Source organism: Brachyhypopomus gauderio, chromosome 2 (genome assembly GCF_052324685.1).
Source record: "Brachyhypopomus gauderio isolate BG-103 chromosome 2, BGAUD_0.2, whole genome shotgun sequence".
NCBI classification, from domain to species: Eukaryota; Metazoa; Chordata; class Actinopteri; order Gymnotiformes; family Hypopomidae; genus Brachyhypopomus; species Brachyhypopomus gauderio.
In genome coordinates this window covers 27,542,730-27,565,486 of record NC_135212.1, presented here as the reverse complement: position 1 = coordinate 27,565,486, position 22,757 = coordinate 27,542,730, and the positions used below count along the sequence as shown (strand labels likewise).

The following is a 22,757-nucleotide window of genomic DNA, read 5'->3' as shown; positions in this document are numbered from 1 at the left end:
ACAATCATGAAAGTGCTGGCTGAGTGTTGTAGGTCACTTAAGACTTAACATGACAGGTCATTGTAGCAGGTCATGGTCTGGTTTTCAGATCTTGCCATAATTTCTGGCACAAGTCTATTTCAAGTTACACCGAGGAGGTTACTACAAAGCCATTAGTGTGGTAGACGGAGCAATGCAGTCTTTGGAAGTAAACAGTTAACGGTGTGTCTGTAGTTTTAATTAGCAAAAGCACAAATTAAAGTGAGCATTGTGTATAACATTTATTAAATGTAAAATGATAAGTTAGGATTTTTCAAATTATATTTTGCTTTCACAAGGTTTGTCTGCAAGAGTTGACCATGGATACCTAGGAACCAATGTAGTGGGATTATTCATATCAAGAGATTTGCAGCTGCATTTGGTGGTTTGTTGACTCTGGATTTTGTCACCAGATGTTAAAATCTAAATGATATTACAGTGTCCCATTGTCATGCACATCTCACCATTTTCAGAAAGTCTCCTTCTGCCTGGGCAGTTGATGCCTGTCCACTGGATGGTGCCCTCCTGATTGGCTCACCAAGATCACACATATTTTAAATCAAAATTAACGTAATAAGAATTGATCTGAGCAATAAAGGAGGTTAACTTTTTCTTATTCATTATTTGCCTCTAAGTGTACCCCTATCCCTGTGGATATATTTTTTGCCCTTGGAAAAACTCCAGTAATCCAGTTTACCAGAGTCAGTTTACTTATCAGCTTGCTAATGCAAAAAGAAGACCTGCATATTGGGTCAGAATAACCTCAGAATGTCAGAATGTATCCACTTATCTCCCTCAACAGCACCGACAAGCATAAATCTTAGGTAGTACTGCCAGTTTGGTATACCCTCATATTTGACAGTTTAACTAGAATGTTGGGTTTTAGAATTTTTGTTTCTTGGGTTGACCTAATCTCTTCATGCATGCAATTGGTACAGCTCATTTCCACTGGTACCCAAGGCCACTTGAACTCTGTCATTCTCTCTGGCTTTACTTCTTTTCTCCGGTTTTCTCAGGGGTTCCTCGGGGATCTGTTCTCAGGCCTCTTTTGTTCACTGTGTTCATGCTTCCCTTTGATCCCCTTAATAAAATATTTATTGCATTTTCCCGTCAACTTTCAGTGTTACACAGATGACGTTCAGATATATATGTCAGCACAAAATCCATTGAAAATCCACCTCTTCATCAAGTAGAAAACTGATTATCAGAAATCTGGAATGAAGTGTAATTTCCTTAGGTTAAATACAGATGAGACAAAACTTCAAAATCATGTATTTAAAAAGCCAGCTTTTTTTTTCACTCTCCCTATTGATACAACTCTATCTCCCTCTCACATGGTTTATATTCTGGGTGTCATTTTCAATTTCATTCTGTCATTTAGTTCCCACATTAATTCTGTAGTTAAAATGTCCTTCGTAACTTCACTAAAATTAGATCCTTTCTATCTCAGTCCACTGCCAAAACTCTTATTCACACTTTCATCTCCTGCATCCAGATCACTGTAACACTCTTTTATTTGCTATCAATTCCTCTGTTGTTCATAAACTTCAGATGGTTCAGAGCTGCTGTTCATCTTCTCACTCATACCCCCTCTCTTCATTGGTGACTGTGCCTTATCTATATGTGCTCTCGTCTCTGGGATGACCCTTTCTCCTCTGTCCAACACTGCGACACTCAATATTCAAATCCAGCCTTAACCAGTTTTTCCTTGCTTATGTCTTTATTATGTATGGTGTGTATTGTTTGTCAATCTGATGTCCTCTGTGTCAAATGTGACTTTTGAAAAAGTACTATATAAATGAAACTATAAATGATATAAAATGAAATTATTAACTCAATTTTGTTCAAAATTTTAAAACACACAAAGATTATATGCTGTATATGTATTTAATATATAAGTAGAAAATATATGTAAATAATATATAAGTAGAAAAATATATAGGCTAAATATTCTGGTGATTATTCCACACAGTTCATGTTGTATCAAAAGTGTGGTGGGTTTGGAATTATGCAGTGTATTTCAGCTATGAATGAGTTTCTTAGAAACAAATTCTGTGCTTTTGTATTGTGTGTCAGCTGTGATTAGCAGGTCAAAACCTGCCAAGTCCCTCAACATTTTCTGTCTCATTCCCATCCATAAGATGTTCTGCCTACACTGCAATTCACAGTCTTTAATTAGAGATAGATTGATTCTGATCATGCTCATTGTCAGCCCTGACACTGGTGCAGAGAACTAGATGTCAATAATATAGGTACCTTGATTAATTTAATCTCATGTGACTTTGTGCCACTTTATCAATGGGGCTTATATGGGGAATCGCACGAGGAATCTGATCACTAGATTTTGTCTTGTTGCCCAGTTTCAGGATGGCCATTTTTAAGAGGTTTGGTGCAAACACACATAGCACTCTTGTCTACATAACCATTGATACAACAGAAATAAGGAAGTATTTGTTGGTCTTTGGCAGTGATAGATTGAGATTCAGTGGTCAGACTCTCACTATGAAATAAAATAGCACTGGTGGACTATTGCAAGACACTAATTCACATTGTGTTGATTATGATAATTGATGTGGTCACATGGTAAAAGTATTATGCCTGTCTGTATGTGTGTGTGTGTGTGTGTGTGTGTGTGTGTGTGTGTGTGTGTGTGTGTGTGTGTGTGTGTGTGTGTGTGTGTGTGTGTGTCTGCTCTTGCATATGTGTTTGCACAAATTGTTTGGCAAAAAGTGTGTGTATGTGAAATAAAGATTGGAAATCCTGCTAAAGCAATTGTATGTGAACTACCAAGGTGAATGATCTGTTGCTTATGTGTAGCCATAGCAACAGGACTCATCTCCGGAACAATAAGAGAGATTAAATTGTGGTCATTAATCAGAATCCTGTTCCTGTGTGTACATCAGGACACAAACACAGAGAAAGCAGGACCAACACCAACACTCATTTTCATCTGCAGGATGTTCATGTTTAGTTTGATAATGAAATCTTCTATGTAATGAGACTGAAAACTCTGGCAGGACACTCATATATAACAATATTAAATCACTGAGGCAAGAGACACACACTCGTGCAAACTTGAATACACACATTCACAGCATTTCTAAATCATCTGTTACACATGATCCTATGTTGTTCTGTTGTGTATCAAACATTATCCTAATGAAAACAGATGACCATAGCTTTTTGCTCTGTTGTCATTATAATTATCAAGACCAGACTGTCATTTGGACTGACTTCAGCCGACTCTTTCCAACATGACAGTGCAGTAGCATTTAATACTTAAAGGTCACGGCCTGGTCCATTATAGTGGTAAACATCAGTGTAAGTTGTGTAATACCTCTGAACTGCCATAATGTGCATCACCGCGTGTGTCTTCAAATCAATGAAGCAGGAAAATAAGGTATGTAGAATAGTGCTCAGATGATAGAAGCATTTGAGATAATTTGAGTATGTGATTAAAAGGTTTATAATGTATCTGCAGTGTTGAAGTCACGGCACAAATCCCCTCAGTCAGAAAGAGTCCTAAAAGTAACGCACACAGAATTATGAGCCCTTTCCCAGCCTTCCTAGAGTAAAGATGTGCAGGGTATAGTCTTAAAATACCATGTTATGACTGCAGGTACACAGCAAAACTTTTTCAATTTTCATCACTTGCAAGGGTTGCCTCAAGAACCAATATTTAGTAATTACAATCACTGTGTTCTTACAGTCGCTACTGTTGCCAACCAGGCTTCATGAAACTGAACCATTTACTACAACCCCAATTCCAAAAATGTTGGAATAGAAAATGCTAATGAAAGCAATAAGTTGTGACTTAATTTATGTTCACCCTATAGTATACAGAGAACACTATAAATATGTTTTTTGATGTTTTACTTGTGAATTGCCTCATTTTTTATGATGATGTGCATCACACTCTAAAAAAGCTGAAACGGTCAAATAAATATTTATCATTGTAATTTCATTTTTCTTTTTCTAACATTTTTACAGCGTTTGGACATCAAGGGCACCAGTTAATTACATTTAGAATTTAGAACCACCAGTTAATTAAATTTAGAATTTTCTCCCATTCTTCCATTGTGCTGGTTTTCTGTTATGCAATTGTAATCAGTCTTCATGGTCATATTTTGTGGTTCATAGTGCAGCCCATCTTAACTAATGGAGACAGGTCAGAAATGCAGGCATGCCAAACTAGCCCCCACACTCTGGCTTATACAGCCAGGCAGAATGTGATTTGGCATTGTCCTGCTGATACATACGGGATATCCCTGAAAAGATGACATCTGGATGGTAGCATGTGTTGCATTTGTTTATTTTACTAACACACATGAAAAATTTGGCCAATGTAGATGCATTAAATTTAGCAAATGGAACAACCCTCCCAACCCAATTCTACTATCGTGCAGGTCTTCAGCTGCTCAATTGTATGTAACCGTCATTGCCCTGATTTATGTATCATAATGCACCACACATTCTCTATTGGAGACGGGTCAGAACAGCAGGCAGACCAGTCCAGCACTCTCTGCTTTTGCAGCCATGCACTTGCAAGCCAGGCAGAATATGGCTTGGTATTGTCCTGCCTGGAAAACGTAGGGATGTCCCAGGTAGAGACTGTCTGGATGGTAATATGTTGCACTGTATTAATGGAGTTCTCACAGATACGGCTATGCACCCCCTCCCACTCCAGCTGCCCAAGGATAACAGCTTGGATGGTTCTTGTTTTTTTGGTCCAGAAAACACTTTTTTTCCCAAAAGAATATTTGGAATCATACCACAACATGCTTCCCTTCCAACGTCTTCACAGTGTTGATGCATGGCTTCTTCTTTACATCTGTACATTGTAAAGCCTTAATTCACATCTGTGGATTTGTTAGCTTGTAAAGGTTCCTCCAACCCCATGATATGAAGACAGTGATATCTGAGGGATCTGAAATTACACCCATTGTGTTTTTTGCCATTTATGCAAGATTTTACCAGATTCCTCGATCTTTACAAATCCTTGAAATGTATTTGTATTTCATAGACTATCCCGACCTTATAGGAATAGGCAGTACTATGCTAAATGTAGTGATTTGTTAAAAAATAGTAACTAGAAAATGATATACTAGATATGTTGTTGAATAACTAGATATGTTATGGGTTTGGTGATTATGTCTGTATTTTGAGATATCAAATGGATTGGTGGTAAAAACGTGGGTATAGAAGCAGCGGAGTGGCCTATGGAGCAGCAGTGTCATGCACTCAGCCATGGGCCAGGTGGAGCACCTGGGCCGCTACAGTGCTCAGTAGGGGCCAGTAGATATTACTCCCTCCTCTTCATGGACAGGGTTACTGATCAGGCCGGCATTCACGTAATTGCTTTGCGAGGTGAGCTGTTAGCGCTCTCTCTGTGATTGTGTTGAGAAACAATGGGTAGCAGTGGTACTTAAAGGAACCATTTTTCACTGTAGTGTTTGTTGTGTGCAAGTGTCATGGTCTTAGATTCATGACCATGCAATGTAAGATACTTTTGAGTGAAAAGAGAAATACCAATAAAGGACCATATAATCATGACGTCTTTGTTTATATATCAGAATCATTATACTTTCAAGATAATATTAATTGTATTATACTCTCTTCTGTAAATTGATGGATTTTTGGTGATAAGTCACACACTGACTAGTTGATTATTTAGTGAATGTGTGATTTTATAGCATATATAAATTCTGATGCATACATTCACCCTCATTCTTCTGATTCAGGTCCTACGTCCATGTCTGCTCTCTTCTTCTCTTCTTCTCTTGACCCGCTGGATTTCTGATGTTCCTCTATGTTAAACATGCATTTGTCATATTTTGTCATGTTCACACATTGAGTGAATCTTAGTTGAGGCAGAGAACGTTTAAATAATACATAGTGCTTTCTATTTCACCCCGCCCCCACACTCACCCCCCCCCCCCCCCCCACACACACACACACACACAAACACACACACACAGAGAATGTAGCGCCTTGTGCATCTGCCAGAAGTAGCTTTGTGTCCAGTGTAGTGGTGGTGTCACTGTGTGTGGATCACTTAGCGTAGTGGTAAAGCAGAAATTCCCTTAGGCTGCACACACTGCACTAACCTAGTTTCAGTGCACACAGCACACAGCAGCCCAGTAGAGGAAGGGGTGTTGCATCTGGGGTCTGCAACACATAATGACTTACACTGAGGGTAAATTATACTAATACACTGAAGTTGGTGTCATTTACAAAACAGAATAGACCTTTGCAGATAAGTTTGCTCTACCCATAGATTTTTATATTTTGGCACTGTTTGGCAATGTTTTTATATGGACATGTTTCTATACTATTCTATTCTATAGAATTCTCTGGCCCTTTTCTTCATGTTTTCCTTAATCTGGACATGCACATAATTTGGAATTGGTACATAAAGTGTTTTAAAAAGCTATTTCTGCTTAAAAGAAAGTGTCTTCCTCATGTTAGTCTCCATATCATGTTACACACACACACACACACACACACACACACACACACACACACACACACACACACACACATACACACAGTGCTTGCCTCCTGTTTGGGCAGCTACAGATGTTTGATGCAGCTCCAGCATGTCTTAATTACGTTTCCTTTAATGACTGCTGGCTGCCCCTTTGCTTCCTTTCCTTTGCCAGTCAGCCCTGTTTCTATGTTGATAGCTCCCCCCCTCCTCCTCCTCCTCATCCTCCACCTCTTTTTGATAGTCTCTTAATCACTGTGGCAGGCTCAACAGTGCTGTGGACGACTAGAGTGTTCACTGATAAAGTCTCACTATACGAGCATAGCTGCATATCTTAAACTCATATATATATGTTAGAGACCTGACCTATTGCAATTTTGAAATAAATAAATACTCTTCATATAATCTATTTTGGCCCCTATGATAAATATGCATAATAAATTGCAGAATGGGGAGCTAAAGATAAACCCATATTAGTTAGCATCCAGGCCATTCTGAGATAAAAAAATTTTACTGACTACTTTTTGTTTGAATATTGTTCATGCATTCTTGAACGTTGGATTTTGATGAGCATAAGGGCACATGTGAGTGTGTTTGCACACATGATCATGTATGTGTGATGTATGTACAGTATGTACAGTATGTTAGCGTGTGTGTTCCTCTACTCTTTTAGAGTGACCTTTAGCCCCCTGCTGTTACACAAGAAGCATATCTGTTCTCTCTCTCTGACATATAACTGGTTTATTCTGTCCTTCCACCTCAGTAGTTCACAAAAGGACACGTAAGATGATTTAATATGGATGCCAGAATGAATAGGTAAACACGTCTATAAGCTGGCAGGCTGGCAGGTGGACCTGTCACGGTCCTGGCTCTAGTTATTGGAACTTCCATTGAGGAGTGTAGCTCAAGACCTTCTGGTGCTCATCACCTAAAGTTCTTTATGCATGTATGTGTGTTGTAAGTTCTACTTAAATTACTTAATGAAGTCTCGTAAAATTACGTATGTAATGTTGGAAGTTTAACATTACATAAAATGTTACAATTCAGCATTAATATTAACAATTCCATATTAGATTTATATTGATATTAAGGTGTGAGACTGCCAGGCCTAGCCAGGTGTGGCGTGAGAAGTCCATGTGCCAAGCATGGTGTGGCACAGGACTGTCATGCTTCAGGCAAAGAGGGTGCAGGGTCTGCCATGTCCTGAGGATGGTGTGGTGTGGAACAACCATGCTCCTAATAAGGAGGTTGTGGTGTCTGTCTGCCCTGAACTTGGTTAGTGTCGGGTTTATCGTGACCAGAGCACTGGTGGACATGGTGGTCCCTGTGCTCCGTACTCGGGCAAGGCAGTGTCCATCCCCTCCTCCCTTCTGACTGCATTGTTTTGGGATGAGGTTCTGTGACGTAGCCCCTTTTCATTTCAGGGAATTATTTTTTGTAATTTTTTTTAGTTTCATTAAATGCCTCACATTTGTTACTTTCGTTAAATGATTCCTTCTATTTTTCTGCACATTCTTCACCCATGACACAGGTTATTGGTGATGTAGTGGTGAAGTAGTGGTGATGGTCTATTAGAACAGATCACGAAATACACCAATGAAGAGGCAGAGAGGTCAAATGGTCCATAGCCAAAACTAGAACAGTGATTTTCAATGCAGATCAGTGAACAGGATGAACAGCCGAAATTTACCAAAGTTTACGGAATTACAGACCAACCACAATGCTGGTCTGGACCTGAGAGCAGAAATGTCTTCCTGAACCAAAATCTCAGATAGCCAAGAATCGCACTTCTCGTGGGGTATCTGTAGTACATAACCCAACACTGACAACTGAGATAATGGGCTGATGTTGAAGCTGCATACAGCAGAGCAATGTGAATTGTCCTCAGTTTTTATTTGTGGACAAGAGAGACACTGGGGTATCTGCATAAGAAGCTACTGGGAAATGGGATGGGGTTTCTTGCGGGGGGGGGGGGGGGGGGGGGGGGTAATATTACCATCAGTGAAAACCCCCCAGTCTAGTAATGATTGTATTAAAGCAGTCAGCTTTACAAAATCATCTCAATGGATGGGTCAAGGATTATCTCTTGCTATGTACTGAGAACTATGGACATATATCTATTAGAGTACCAATTAAAATTGGTCAGAATTCTGTTAGCTTTTTTAGATAATGTTATTACCAAAATCATTAAAGAACATTGTAGTCAGATTGGTAATACCTCTGTACTCAAAGAAGTTCTGAGTGGCAGTAGCAGTGCACCAAAACCTTTGGTCTATGCTCTTCAGACATGGGGAACTGAAGAAACATCTCCTACATGTGATGTGAGAGTTGGGAAGAAGAGTATAGTTGTCCCAGCTGGTTAAATTCATGAAGTGAAGTGTAGAGTCAGAGGATAGCCAAAGGGAGATCTAATGTTATTTCAGCAGAGGCCTGAGAATTATTGCCCTGGGGGTTTACAGCCATTTTCCACTCTAGTAGATGTTAGTGGATCCTCAAAACTTACTAAGATTCCTATTCAGTATTCAACTATATATGACATCTGCCTTCCACTGTGAACCATCCTGGGGACTCTTGAAGATATTATTGAAATGCAAACAGTTCAGTGTCGCCTGAGACTCCACAAGCCACATTCTTCAGCACTGCACAGACGTACATATATACGTCTTTATATCCAGCTAAGTAATGAGAGAGGCTATAACTCAAAGCAGCAGTTATAGAGGAATGCCCCCCTCCTTTCAATTTGACTCATCTTAGTGAGGATAAACAAAGGATAGTAAGCGACATGCTTTAGGATGAGTGAGGTGTATTTATCAAGGATGATGCTGATACAGGGTATATCCCAGGCCTACAACTCAAACTCCATCTCTGAAATGAAACACTTGCGCAAAAGTGTTATGACTCCATTCCAAAACTTTTGTACAGGAAAGTTATGGAGTATGTGCCAACGTTGCTGGGTAGGAAAATCCATTTGCTCCTCTCGTCTCCCATGGTTTGCATCCGAAAGAAGGATGAGGGCTTGTGCTTATTAATAGACTTCTGAGAGCTAAACTGCAAAACTATTCCTGATCATTACTCTCGTCCCCATATCATATCTATCAGGTCCAAAGAATCTGAAGGTGGTTCTGCAGATGGAGCAGGAGCCTGTGACTGTATGGAGGTCAAGCCTTGTTAGGTTTCTTGAGTTACTATCAGTCCTTCATACAGGACTTTTCTTGAATTTATTAACCTCTGTTTATGTTCCTGCAGGGTTTGAATGATCCTGAATGGTCTACACTGCCATCGAGTGTGGACATGTTTCTGAAAAATTGTCTAGGGATCCAGGCAGACAGAGATCTGAATATTGTTGTTCAGGGTGATATGTCCTGGTTTCTACCACGTCATTCCTTTGGGCTATTGAAAGAACCATCACTTGATTCTACCTGAAGGGTATGAGCATGTTTCATATCATTATCAAGCAAAACAAAAGAAGAAGTAGCAAGTTAGTCACATGCACAAGGCAATGAGGTGCAAGACTGTTAGGAGTTTGTGGACTAGGTTAGTTGCCACTTCCCAACCTAATCTACCACAACTAATACTATTGGACAACAGGATACTGGTGGAAATTGTGCTATAGTTGGGATAACGAGAAGAAGGAGGAGGACATGGTGCAAGAAGGTCTTACATAAGAAACAGAGGCTGAACGGTGAGAAAGTGAAAATGAGAGTAAGAACTTTGAACGTGAGCTCTAAGAGTTTGCTGATGGAGCTGCCAGAAGGAGAAACACCAAAGAGGAGGTGAAAGAGGACATGAAGACGGTTGGGGTGACAGAGGACAGTGCTCAGGACAGGGCAAGATAGATACAAATAATCAACTCTGATCACTCCTAATGGGAGCAGCGAATGAAGATGATTATACCCCGTTCAACCAGTTGGTGTAGGGAGTGTCTTAATCTAATTGGAATGGATCCTTTTGTAGACAATGCTGTGGTTTGGTCTTGATACCAAATCATGAGGATGCAATCTCATGAGGACCCCCAACAGTTTGGTAGGATTTCCTTTGGCATGCTGGCAGATTTAACACAGTTGAGGTACAAGACTTTATCGCCAAAAATAGTTCATCATGTTTGACATCTTTCCCTCTGGCATTTTTCATGTGGTTCTGTTCCCACATGGGGAAGTTTGAAACAAAACTGGGATGGACCCGAACTGAAGGTAGACTAGGAGCACAGCAATGCCTGCATACTGACTTGTCTGGGATCCCATCATATATTGCCATGGTTTAAGGGTGAGGTAGTTTTGCCAAATTACTCCTGCTCTAGTTTACCCCTCCACTTTCTTACCCCTGCTCTAGCTTACCCCTGCTCTTAGGCCCTCATACCTAGAAGAGCAACCGTCTAGGTCAACCATCAAGGTCATGGTAAACACTCTCATCATAAAAACTGAAGTCAATGAATTTGAAGGCAATGAAAAAGTTTCAATAAATATGGGCTGTGTTGGTTCATACTCACAGCTAACGTACTCCCTGCCAATCCTGGGCATTTTCTGACTGAGCATCTCACTCAACTTCAAAACATACCATCATGTAGGCTCCAATGTGACTGTTTTGAGTCATTGACTGTTCAAGAATGTAACTGGTTGGTGGAACTTCTGTTGTAATTTTCTGCCCTACAGTGTAACTTCAAAAAAACTCCACAGTACATACATGAGCAAGTTTATTTTATTTTATTTTGAGAGAGAAAGAGAGAGTTTTAGCTCCACACTGCTGAGAGACCTACTGGCGTATGCAAACACACACCTGTTCTGGAAATACCCTTGGGCAAGTGCAGCACTGAGGCAGGATTGGGAAAAGTTTGCCTCCAGGTAGAACTCCTTATCTTTGTCAGAATAGGTAAGGCAAGGGGCATTACAAAGATGTTTCAGCTCTTTGAACGCAACCTCTTTAGCTACCTCCCACAAAATGCTCTTGTCCGTATGGAGCAACTCTTGTCCTTACAGAGCAACTGTTAAAAGGACCGGAAATCTTGACATAGGTTTTAATGAATTAATGTGTGTTGAATTAATTGCAGATACCAAGAAAACAGCGCAGCTGAGACTGTTTACTGTTCATATCCTACAAGATTGTGATTAGATGCCCAATCAGGGGTCCCACATATACTTCTGCTGAATGTGGTATGAAAAGATATGAGAACATTCAGCACCCATTTTAGAAAGTTGGTTAAGAACGTGGCAGATCTCTGCAAGGTAACACTCCCATGTTTGCATGAAAATGCCATGTCTTTATATTGTCTTATATGGTTGCATCCCTCATCTTGTGAAAGAATATGTTGAAGAATATGTTGAGACATTGATTTCATGTGCACAAAGGCCAGATTGGTCTTGTCCACTTCCATGGTTCAGAATGCATTTGACACAACAGTAGAAAACAAATGTATGGGTCATAGGCAAATGAAAAAAGGCACTTGCTTGTTGCTTTTATTTAGTCACTTATTTAGTCTGATACTAAAAAAACATAATAATGAGGGGAACACATTATGCACATCCTGTCTAACTGATGCCCTGTAACCTAAATAGAATCCACTCATGACAGTTTTGCAGGTTTAATTATGACTTGCAATGTACTTTTCAAACCATTCTTGAAGTTTCTGTGGGTGGTGGGATAGGCAGCCAAATGCTAACGCTTGTTTCTAGTCATCCACTGTCAGCTGTTGATCGTAAAGACTGTTGGTGGCTTCTGAGGTGCCTGAGGTGGGTGTTATGAGGACGTGTCCCTGTGAAGGTGCTGCCTGCCACAGAAGCTGCTCTGGGACTTGTGCTTCAGAGCTCTTACTGAATTGGATCATTTAGCAGGCCTCTATTGAAACTGATGTGGTAAGGCTAAGTACACCACATCGTTACACGACACTTCTCTTTATGCACCTTAGAAAAGAGGAAGCATGCAATTATTTTGCAAATATGAATGTCATGTTAAAATTGGTCAATTACCGTAGTTGAAACTTTGATAACATTTGTCGTTTAAATCAAAGTAAGATTTACTTCCGGGTGTGCAGAATCCAGAAATATTTCCTGTGGTGAACTTGTGCTTTAAGTGTTTAAACATAGGAGGCCAGTGACGGAATTCTGATTACTAGAGCAGGTTTTGTGATGCTGTTGGCTGCTTGTAGACATGTAAAAAGGCAGCCTTGTATTTCTCAGTTGAATGGCAAAAATATAACAGTTATAAGTATAGAGCAATGATGCTGTATTATACATTGCTTTGCAGCAAGTTTAATGGTCCTGAAAAAAGAAAACAAACAGATTCGTTATGGTTTCGCTGAGTAAAATAGGGTTTATGTCAGATGGCAAACAGAGGAATCGCATACATTAAAATATCTGCTATACAAAGCACTGGGCTTCCTGCAAATTAATGTAAAATCTCCTGTCTTTTTTTTTTCTTCAGGTTTTGTCAACCTCAACAAATGCTCATATGTCCATCAAATGATCATAAACGACCCTTGTAAACAGCTCTTTTAATACAAAAATTTGCACATATGAGAACTGTGAATTAGTATAATTCAGTGGTTCCCAAAGTGGGGGGCGCGCCCCCTAGGTGGGGCGCAGAGCTATTGCAGGGGGGGTGTGGAGCTTGGAAGTAAAACATGTGCACATGTGTCAATATGGGGGGGTGTGTGTAAGGGGGGGGGGGGGGGGGGCGCAAAAATATTCTCATCTACTAAAGGGGGAGAACAGCAGAAAAAGTTTGGGAACCACTGGTATAATTGATAGCCCAGAATTGCCTTGAAGTGTAGAAAGATGGTCTGTCTGTGTAAGTTTTGTAGTTTTGTATATATCAGTTGGTCTGAATATGTAAGTGGCTCTGGATAAGAGTGTCTGCCAAATACCATGAATGTATGGTTAATTAAAAAAATGATCATATTTTAGAGATTTGTAAGCCAAACACAGGAGAAGACAAGTTGCTTGTGCAGGCATTTACGCAGGCATTTACTAATCAAATCTAATTTGATGAAAGAATGCAAAAAACAAAACACAACAAAACAAAGCAGCATCTTTCAAAAATGGGTCAAGCAGAAGAGAGTTGGTGATACTGCATGGACGCATGTTGTTTTACGCTGGACAGTGACTATTAATGTCAATGTCATTAATTGCTAAATTAATTAATTTGAATTGAAGGCTAATTGGTCATTGTATGTAATGCTCGTGGGCTCTATGGCCATATTCAACATCATAGTGTGATTCTCAGAAGATCTGACTCAGACAGTTGTTGCGACTTCAAAAAGAATTATCGCAAAAAGACTATATATGGCTTTGTTATTATTCTCTTCTTTGTCTTTTTAGTAGCTGTGCACATGTGGAGTTTCCTCACCATGTATTCATTGTAATGTCATCTTCACTGATGCATTTAAATGGTAAATGTCATTCTGAATTTCACAGACCAAATCCCAAGTGCTTATTTTCCTACCAGTTTGTCTTCTGTGTCACACGCTGACAGTGCCAGGCAGCTGTTTGTACATGGACATGTTTCCCAGTGGTGGGTCAGATGGAAAGCAAGTCAGAGCTGTGTAGGTTGAACATCAATGCTACATTTCTCGTTTACTCTGCCTCCTGAGTTCTGGGTTTGTCATGTCTTGTTGATCATATCTCCAGCCTGGGTCCAGGTGTGCCATGGGGAGAGGTTATGCCAGGCTGATGATGAGATGCTACACCAACCAGCGTTGGCTCAGAGCGGTGCACGAAATGACTCCTGTGTGTCAAACAGACTTTAAGGCAGCTTAGAACATAACACTTTTCCAGTCACACCAGGACTCTTTAGAAGCTACATCATGTTTTGTACGTAATGTTTTTTGTCTGATGGCTTGTCATAAATTATTTAATCCTAACAATTTAATTAGTTTCTGCCAAAACTAATCTGCTAATAGTGTTAGTTTAAACTGTGGGGGGAAATCAGAAAGCTTTCAAATAATGGGGACTTACTGAGAAAGCACAGGCCATTAGCTTCACACATTACTCCCTCAGTGATCACAGAACTAATGCATGAAAAATAGCTTGTCTATGCAACACATGACCTCAGTGATGTGCATCATACTATAATAATGAAATTGATCTTCATAATTTTTTGCTTTCTCCGTAACCTCAATTTGAACTGTTTGACCCCTGATTTTCCATTCATATATCTTTGAAAGATTTTCAAAATTATATAACCTGGGGCTAGATGTTATTTCTATGAACTAATGCTGTAGCTTAAGCATTAGCAAATCTGTCTAGAACCGTCAGCACTATGCCACCGTATGCCATCAACTGAATCGTAGTCCTGTGAAATTACAGGCAGTTAAACAGAGCTGTAGTAAATGTGCAGCCCTGTGGTATAGTTTCAATGCGCTCAAGTCTCGTGGTGTGACTCGTAGTGTGACTCATGGTATGGCTCGTGATGTGACTCATGGCGTGGCTCATGGTGTGACTCATGGTGTAACTTGTGGTGTGACTCATAGTGTGACTCATAGTGTGACTCGTGGTATAGCTCGTGTTGTGACTCATGGCATGACTCATGGTGTGACTCGTGGTATGGCTCGTGATGTGACTCATGGTGTTGCTCATGGTGGGACTCATGGTGTGACTCATGGTTTCCTCTTTGGATGGAAGGCCCGGGTTTGCCTGGCGGTCTTGTCCCTCCTGCCTGGGCTGCAGAAGTGTGACACTCACAGGGCCTGTAGCACTCCTTCACAAACATTCACAAACACGTCTAACCATAGTCCACTTTTAACAATACAGTTGTAAGGTGTAATTTAATGTGCTTGTGGTTTAATCTCAGTCAGTCAGGTAAGACTGTAATTGATCATTTATTTCAGGATCAAAACAAGGCATGTGAGTGCTGTAAAGTGCTGTAAAGCTGTACTGTAAAGTGACACCACTACACAGCTTTACACAGCACGGTGCATTTCAACAGCCAGACAAAATTATACACATCAAATAATGCCCAATGATTTTTACTTCCTCTTCAGATTGGTTTAGCAGTGCACATGAACACACCTCGCACACACACACACACACACACACACACACACACACACACACACACACACACACACACACACACACACACACACACACATAAACACACACACACACACACACACACACACACACACACACACACACACACACACACACACACACAGAAACACACACACACACACACAGAAACACACACACAGGACTCCTCTAACTCTCTGAGGCAGGCAGCCAACATTTCTTTTGTATTCCATCTCCATAACAACAGCTTTAGTGGTTCAGAGAGAGGAAGTGCCAGAGCTTCTATCATTCACAGTGTGGATGGAGCCAGCAGCAGCCACAGTAGAGCTTGTGAGTGTGTGCAAGTGCACGCGCGCTCGTGTGTGTGTGTGTGTGTGTGTGTGTGTGTGTGTGCGCATGCACACGGGTGTGAGTGCTTGTGTCAGACACCCAGAGGGTAGAGGAAGAGCTGGTTGGGAGTTGGGAGTGTGTGATTGGTAGGAGAGTATCAAAGCGCAGACACCGGAGATCAATTACAGCCACATATGGTGAGAAAACTACAGCTTTTACTTCTTTTTGGAAAAGTAGATGTGTGTGTGTGTGTGTGTGCGTGCGTGTGTGCATGCATTCGTTGCGTGTGTGTGTGTGTGTGTGTGTGTGTGTGTGTGTGTGTGTGTGTGTGTGTGTGCGTGCATGTGTGCATGCATTCGTTGCGTGTGTGTGTGTGTGTGTGTGTGTGTGTGTGTGCGTGCATGTGTGCATGCATTTGTTGCGTGTGTGTATGTGTGTGTGTGTGTGTGTGTGTGTGTGTGTGTGTGCGCGTACGTGCGTGTGTGTGCCTGCCTTGCAGGACATGAGACTGTGAGAAGTTATGTAACAGTAGCAGACAGAGAAAGTGTAATAGTAATACTAGTGTCTCACTGCAGGTAGGTTAGAGAGATGGAGACAGAGCCATCTCCCTGATGCAGTCTCTTCTCATTATAATACAGGAATTTGATCTCTTAGCAGCTACAATTAGTAAAACCCTAGGTGTTAATTTTCTCTTGCAACAGTTTATTATGAGGAGAAGGAGATTGGCATATTCCATTACATGTGCTAGTTGGATCCCGTCTGTGGTATTGACATGCCGGAGCAGGTCGGTGATATTAAGTGTAACCTGTTGGCCAGAGATCAGGGGGTGTGTCTTCCCCAGCAGGGCGGGCAGGGGCCGTGTCTTTCCCAGCAGAGGGGGACAGGGGGTGTGTCTTCCCCAGCAGGTCGGGGAGGGGGCATGTCTTCCCCAGCAGGGTGGGCAGGAGGCGTGTCTTCCCCAGCAGGCCGGGCAGGGGGCGTGTCTTCCCCAGCAGGCTGGGCAGGGGGCGTGTCTTCCCCAGCAGGGCCAGGCAGGGGGTGTGTCTTCTCCAGCAGGGTGGGAAGGGGGCGTGTCTTCCCCAGCAGGGTGGGCAGGGGGCGTGTCTTCCCCAGCAGGGTGGGCAGGGGGCGTGTCTTCCCCAGCAGGTCAGAGGCGGCAGGGGTCAGTGGGCTCTGCTGCATCCTGGGCTGGCCTGCTGCTAAGCACTTTCATTTGCTCTGTCCTTGGGTTTGTAAAGCAGTCTGGTCTCAGATCAACAACATAAGCTTTTTTTTACAGCAGATGATGAGATACAGCAGCGCATCAGGAATAATGCCCTAAAGGCGGGCAATTAATGAAAACATGTGAGAAAGAAGGGGAGGTTGGGTGTCTTAGATGAGGAATACTAAATGGTTCTAAACGGGGTCGATTGCACACACCTGCACACACACCTGTATAGGACACAGGGCAGCTGAGCTTCCAGCCATAAGTAATAAGGCTCTCGTTTGGCAGGTGTAAAGGATTTTTACCAGTCAGCAGTCATTGGGCAGTTTCAGCAGAAAGGTGGAGGTGTGGGAGGGAGGTGAATACTCACCCACTTCATTTGATTTCCTTTTGGATTACAATCCATCCCCTAAATGATTCCTGGCATTAAGCAATAAAATGTAGTGCATTTTAATATTCGTGTCACTGCCTTTGGAGCAGTATCATATTACCACTGTAAATCTGTTTTTTTCTCTTCTTCTTTTAACGTGTATTATTGTGTATGATTGTGTGTGGGTGTGTGAGAGAGAGAGTGTGAATGATAGAGTGAAATGCTAAAATTAAATTCCTACTGTACTGAAGGCTTAACTCTGTCTGTGCTTGTTCCAGTTGAAATCACTCTCCCGCCGTTGCTTTGGTCCCACTCTTGCACTATTTGTCCTCACAAGTTTTCTCTCTATCTCTCCTCTCTCTTTTTCTCCCTCCCTTCTCCCTCCTTCTCCTTCCCTCTACCAGGCTAACTTGAAGAAGTTTATGGAGTATGTTCAGCAGAGGAGTATTGAAAAGGTATCAAAGTTTCTGGAGAAAGGGCTCGATCCAAACTTCCATGACCCAGAGACTGGAGGTAAGTCACTTAACAGAAATTTCCACAGGTGCTTCATGTCGAGCTGTTACCCTCGCCGTCCCAGAGAGGTGTGTGGGTGTGCGCTTTAAACCTTTAACAATAATATCACTAAGGTTTGGTGGACATTGGATTATTTATTGATTTGTTGGGTAATTTTTTTTTCTCATCTTTAATTTTCTTATGGTTTTATGAAGAATAGCATTAAGTCAAAAAGCTACTAAAATGACAGCGGGCTGTTCTCTCCTCTGGGATGTTCTATATAGTGATTTTAGCGTGAATAATAACACACTACATCCTGGGTTTGTGTCATTGTGCTTGCTTGTGAAAAGTTTTAGTGCATAAGAAAACTGCTTGTTAGCAGACTTTGTGTCATTGTACAAGATTTATTTACCTTTTGTGTGATCTTAAAGATGTCTGTCAATAAGAAATGCTTTATTACAATTCTAGAAAGTGTGGGGAAGAATATTAGATTGCTGTGCATGGGTGACCTAGTCTGATCACACTGGAACCCTGCCAATACATGATAGATAGGCCAGATCACTTCTTATGCAAATTTGCTCACATTTATTCAGGATTATTCATGCAGTTGTTTGCAACTGATTAAGTGTGACCTCTTAGAAGGGTAATGGGAAGACAGAGGTGCATATGTATGTGTGTATCACAGACAGAGTCTAGTGTCACTGCTGCAGTACACTGTAAGACTTTCTACAGACAAAAAGTTAACAAAGGGCATTTGGCCAAAAGGTTTTGATTCTTCTGACCTTCAGTCTGTGTTTGTTTGTGTGTGTTTGTAGAGTGTCCGTTGACGATGGCAGCTCAGTTAGAAGGCTGTGCAGACCTCATTAAGGTCCTGAAAAGTGGTGGAGCCCACCTGGACTTCAGGACCAGAGACGGCATCACTGCTCTTCACAAAGCTGTGCGCACAAAAAACCACACAGCACTCATAGTGAGTAAACACTAGGGCTGTATTAAACTAAGGATTTTCATAGTCGAATCTGATTCATCAGATTTTCCCTTTAGTCGACTACTAGTCGAATCAGGTTTTTTTTTCTAGAGCATATTAAACGGGATCCCGTTCTCATTCATGACTTTTTTTCCACTTCAAAGTAAAAACCTACAACACTCAGATAAATGAATAAACATGGTAGATTGGCTTTATTCAGCTTTTATTTACTAATTTATTTTTTAATGAAACGTTAGAGAGCATTAACTGTCAGTGCGCATATCGAACCATCAGACAGGCACTGTGTAAAATGTCAAAAATATTTTTAATAAAATATGCCTGCCTGAAAATATTTTTAAAATTGCCACACAACAGCAAAAAAATATAAGGAAAGGTTCAAGTAACGGGGTTTAAAAAGCAAACAACAACAAAAATGTTTATAGGCCAACTTGCCAAGACGCACCGCGACGAGACGACGTCACCAAAACGACAAACGGCTTTTTTTTCGACTTACGCATTTTAAATGGTATGCCATGTTGGTTGTTGTCATGCGCAATGAAAGACGTTGATGGCATAACTTGCACTTTACTTTGTTTGATTCATCTTTATCTTTTTAAAAATACTTTGAAGTGTTTTTAGTAGCCATTATAATCTCGGCAGATGCTGCGTATCATGTAGCGTGTTCAGCTCCGCTCATTTGGATTGTGCAACTGCAGGGTGTGATTTATTAATGTGTAGTAAGGAAGATGCCTATTGTTAATGCACACACATCATTTTAAAATATTTATTAACAGAAATTATGATGATTTTATTTGACAAAAGGCTATATATAACAAAAACAAAGACATTTCATGTAACAACTCATTCTTAGCAGCATCCTTGGGCACCCCCATGTAGTTAGAATGGTACATTCGACTATGACGTTCATAGTCGACTAGGGGGTATAGTCGACTGTAGTCGAATCAGCGACTATTGCAGGTCACCCCTAGTAAACACTATGTCTTACACACACAAAAACACATAAAAAACTATAGATTTTTTTTCCCAGGTGAGTAACTGCATTGTACTCATTGCACATATTGTGGTACGATGTACAGAGATATTAGTCGGTAGTGAAGTTGGAAAGTTGGAAGTCTGGAAACTTTGCTTTGTGTACTTCGCTACAATTTTTCATATCTCTCTGTTTTTCAAGTTGTATGTACAGGTGCATCTCAATAAATTAGAATATCATCATTTTTAATTCAGAAATGTTGGCCTACTGAAAAGTATGTTCAGTAAATGTACTCAATACATAGTTGTGGCTCCTTTTGCATGAATTACTGCATTAGTACGGCGTGGCATGGAGGCGATCAGCCTGTGGCACTGCTGAGGTGTTGTGGAAGCCCAGGTTGCTTTGATAGCTCATCTGCATTGTTGGGTCTGGTGTCTCTCATCTTCCTCTTGACAATATCCCATAGATTCTCTATGGGGTTTAGGTCAGGCGAGTTTGTTGACCAATCAAGCAAAGTGATACTGTGGTTATTAAACAAGGTATTGGTACTTTTGGCAATGTGGACAGGTGCTAAGTCCTGCTGGAAAATGAATTTTCTCTAAAATTTCCTGGTAGACGGCTATGTTGACTTTGGTCTTGATATAACACAGTGGACCTACACCAGCAGATGACATGGCTACACCAGCAGATGTATGTGCAAGGTGTTGTTTTCAGATGAAAGTAAATTTTGCATTTCATTTGGAAATCAAGGTCCCAGAGTCTGGAGGAAGAGAGGAGAGACACACAATGCAAGCTGCTTGGGGTCTAGTGTGAAGATTCCTCCATCAGTGATGGTTTGGGGAGCCATGTCATCTGCTGGTGTAGGTACACTGTGTTGTATCAAGACCAAAGTCAACACAGCCATCTACCAGGACATTTTAGAGCACTTCATGCTTCTCTCGGCCGCTAGGAGTGGGCAAAAATACCCCAAAGCAGTTGTGAGACAGTGTGTTCTGCCACAAGCTGCTAACTAAAAGAGTTCACTTACTTCTGTACTTGGCAGACTTTCCGTGTCTCTTATTTTGAAGGTCTGCTGTGCTCATTTCATTTACATTTTTCAGAAAACAATGACCATAGTTCACAAGCTTTTAAGCAGCACTGTATATATGATGTTTTTTCTTCTCTTTTCTCCATGCTTTGAGTGATATCATCTTCTGCTTCTTATTCAGACACTGCTGGACCTAGGAGCAAGTCCGGACTACAAGGACAGCCGTGGTCTGACCCCCCTGTACCACAGCGCCATGGTGGGAGGTGACCCCTATTGCTGTGAGCTGCTCCTGCATGACCATGCTCAGGTGGGCTGTGTAGATGAGAACGGCTGGCAGGAGGTCCACCAGGTAAACCCCCCCCCACTCACACACACACACACACACACACACACACACACACACACACACACACAAACACCCTTCCAGTTGCATCGTATGCATGTGAAGTTTACATGATGGCAGGGGCCGTCGTCCATGAACAACAAATTGGTTGTATAGTGCAGCTGAGCTAGCCCTGGTGCAGCAGTGTGTGGCTTAGCTGATGAAGCCCAGACACATACAGCCATGACTCTGTTCTCAGGAGCTACAATGTATGTCAGGTCTGCAGAGGAAGTTTGAGCTAAAGTTACAGTCGAAGTCAAGAGACAGTTTAGAGGTTTAGACTCAACTCAGGAACTGCCTCTGTGAATGCTACACTAACATATGCTGTGTCAGAAAGGTCCATCACTTTATACAGACAGTTTGTGGAAAATGTGGCCGTAATGTAACAGCAAACTGGTTAAGCAGGACTTTGCATCAAATAGTAGCTTACCCAAGAGCCCTCACACTCTTACCCAAGAGCCCTCACACTCTTACCCAAGAGCCCTCACACTTGATGAAATCACTTTAAGGTTTCAGTGAGAATACATTTCACAAGCCCGCCAGAGCTACCAAGGGTGAGCACGACCCTGCAGGGCCACACCCAGCTTCTTCCTGTTTTAACACACCCTGTTCAGCTCAGTAGGGGCCAGCACAATTACCTGGTGTGTGGAATCAGTTGTCTTAGAACAGAGGAAGCCCTGAAGAATGCAGCGGTTTGGCCCTCAGGGGCTGGAATCGCCCTTTTCCTGCCGTGAAGCCAATTCATCATGGTTTGCTACAGCTGTGCAGTTTCCTGTCAATGAGCCTTAGTCAACAACCAGCGAAAATTGCACACACACACACGCGCACACACACACACACACACACACACACACACACACACACACACACACACCGGGCATCTAATAAGCAATGTGTGACAGAATGAATAAGTGGATTACTCTGGGATAGTGTGCTATGAGATGATGGTTTAGAGATTCTCTCTTCACTCCTGACCACATTCTCAAGTCTGGCCACACTCCAAATACATAAACACACACACAAACCCAAACACACATAAAAACAGCGTCTCAGATATTAGCCTTCAGGGTGTGACATTCAAATATATTGACCTTTTCAACAGTACAAGGTGGGGAGAGAGAGGGGGAGAGAGAGAGAAGGGTTCTGATGAGGGCCGCTGAAGCCAGTAAGCCTTAGCCGTGAGGAAATAAGTCTTTGATGAGTCTGACAGAGAGCTGAGAGGCAGCCAATCCACTCAAATCTCCACAAACACATTTCAGGACTCTCTCAGTCATAGATCAGACTCCACTTACGGGTCCTTGGGGACCTCCGCAAGGCAGTACACCTCATGATCGTCACATGCACACAGCATGTTTGTCACAAAAATTGGAAAGAAAGAGGACAGTAACTCTGTCTTGAATGGGTGAGTTTTATTGTAATCAGACAGAGGAAGACTAGAACCACGAGGGTAAGAAGCTGGATTCAGTGCTATATTTGGGAATAGCTGTTGG

The 22,757-nt window shown here is 41.6% G+C and overlaps 1 protein-coding gene across 11 annotated transcripts in view; it reads left to right on the top strand.

Moving 5' to 3' along the window:
• The window catches only part of shank3a (SH3 and multiple ankyrin repeat domains 3a), a 171,269-nt gene that overhangs the window by 53,973 nt on the left and 94,539 nt on the right, over window positions 1-22,757 (top strand). For 9 of the 11 annotated variants that reach the window (XR_013125742.1, XR_013125743.1, XR_013125744.1 and 6 more), the window contains exons 4-6: window positions 17,816-17,924; window positions 18,719-18,870; window positions 21,067-21,234. Coding sequence is in view for 8 of the 11 variants with exons in the window: in XM_076993025.1 (XP_076849140.1) it covers window positions 17,816-17,924; window positions 18,719-18,870; window positions 21,067-21,234 (429 nt within the window). In the remaining 3 variants the exon portion in view is untranslated. Of the gene's footprint in view, window positions 1-15,879; window positions 16,035-17,815; window positions 17,925-18,718; window positions 18,871-20,640; window positions 20,719-21,066; window positions 21,235-22,757 lie in introns of those variants that run through there. The other 2 variants (XM_076993091.1, XM_076993100.1) reach the window with 2 other exon arrangements.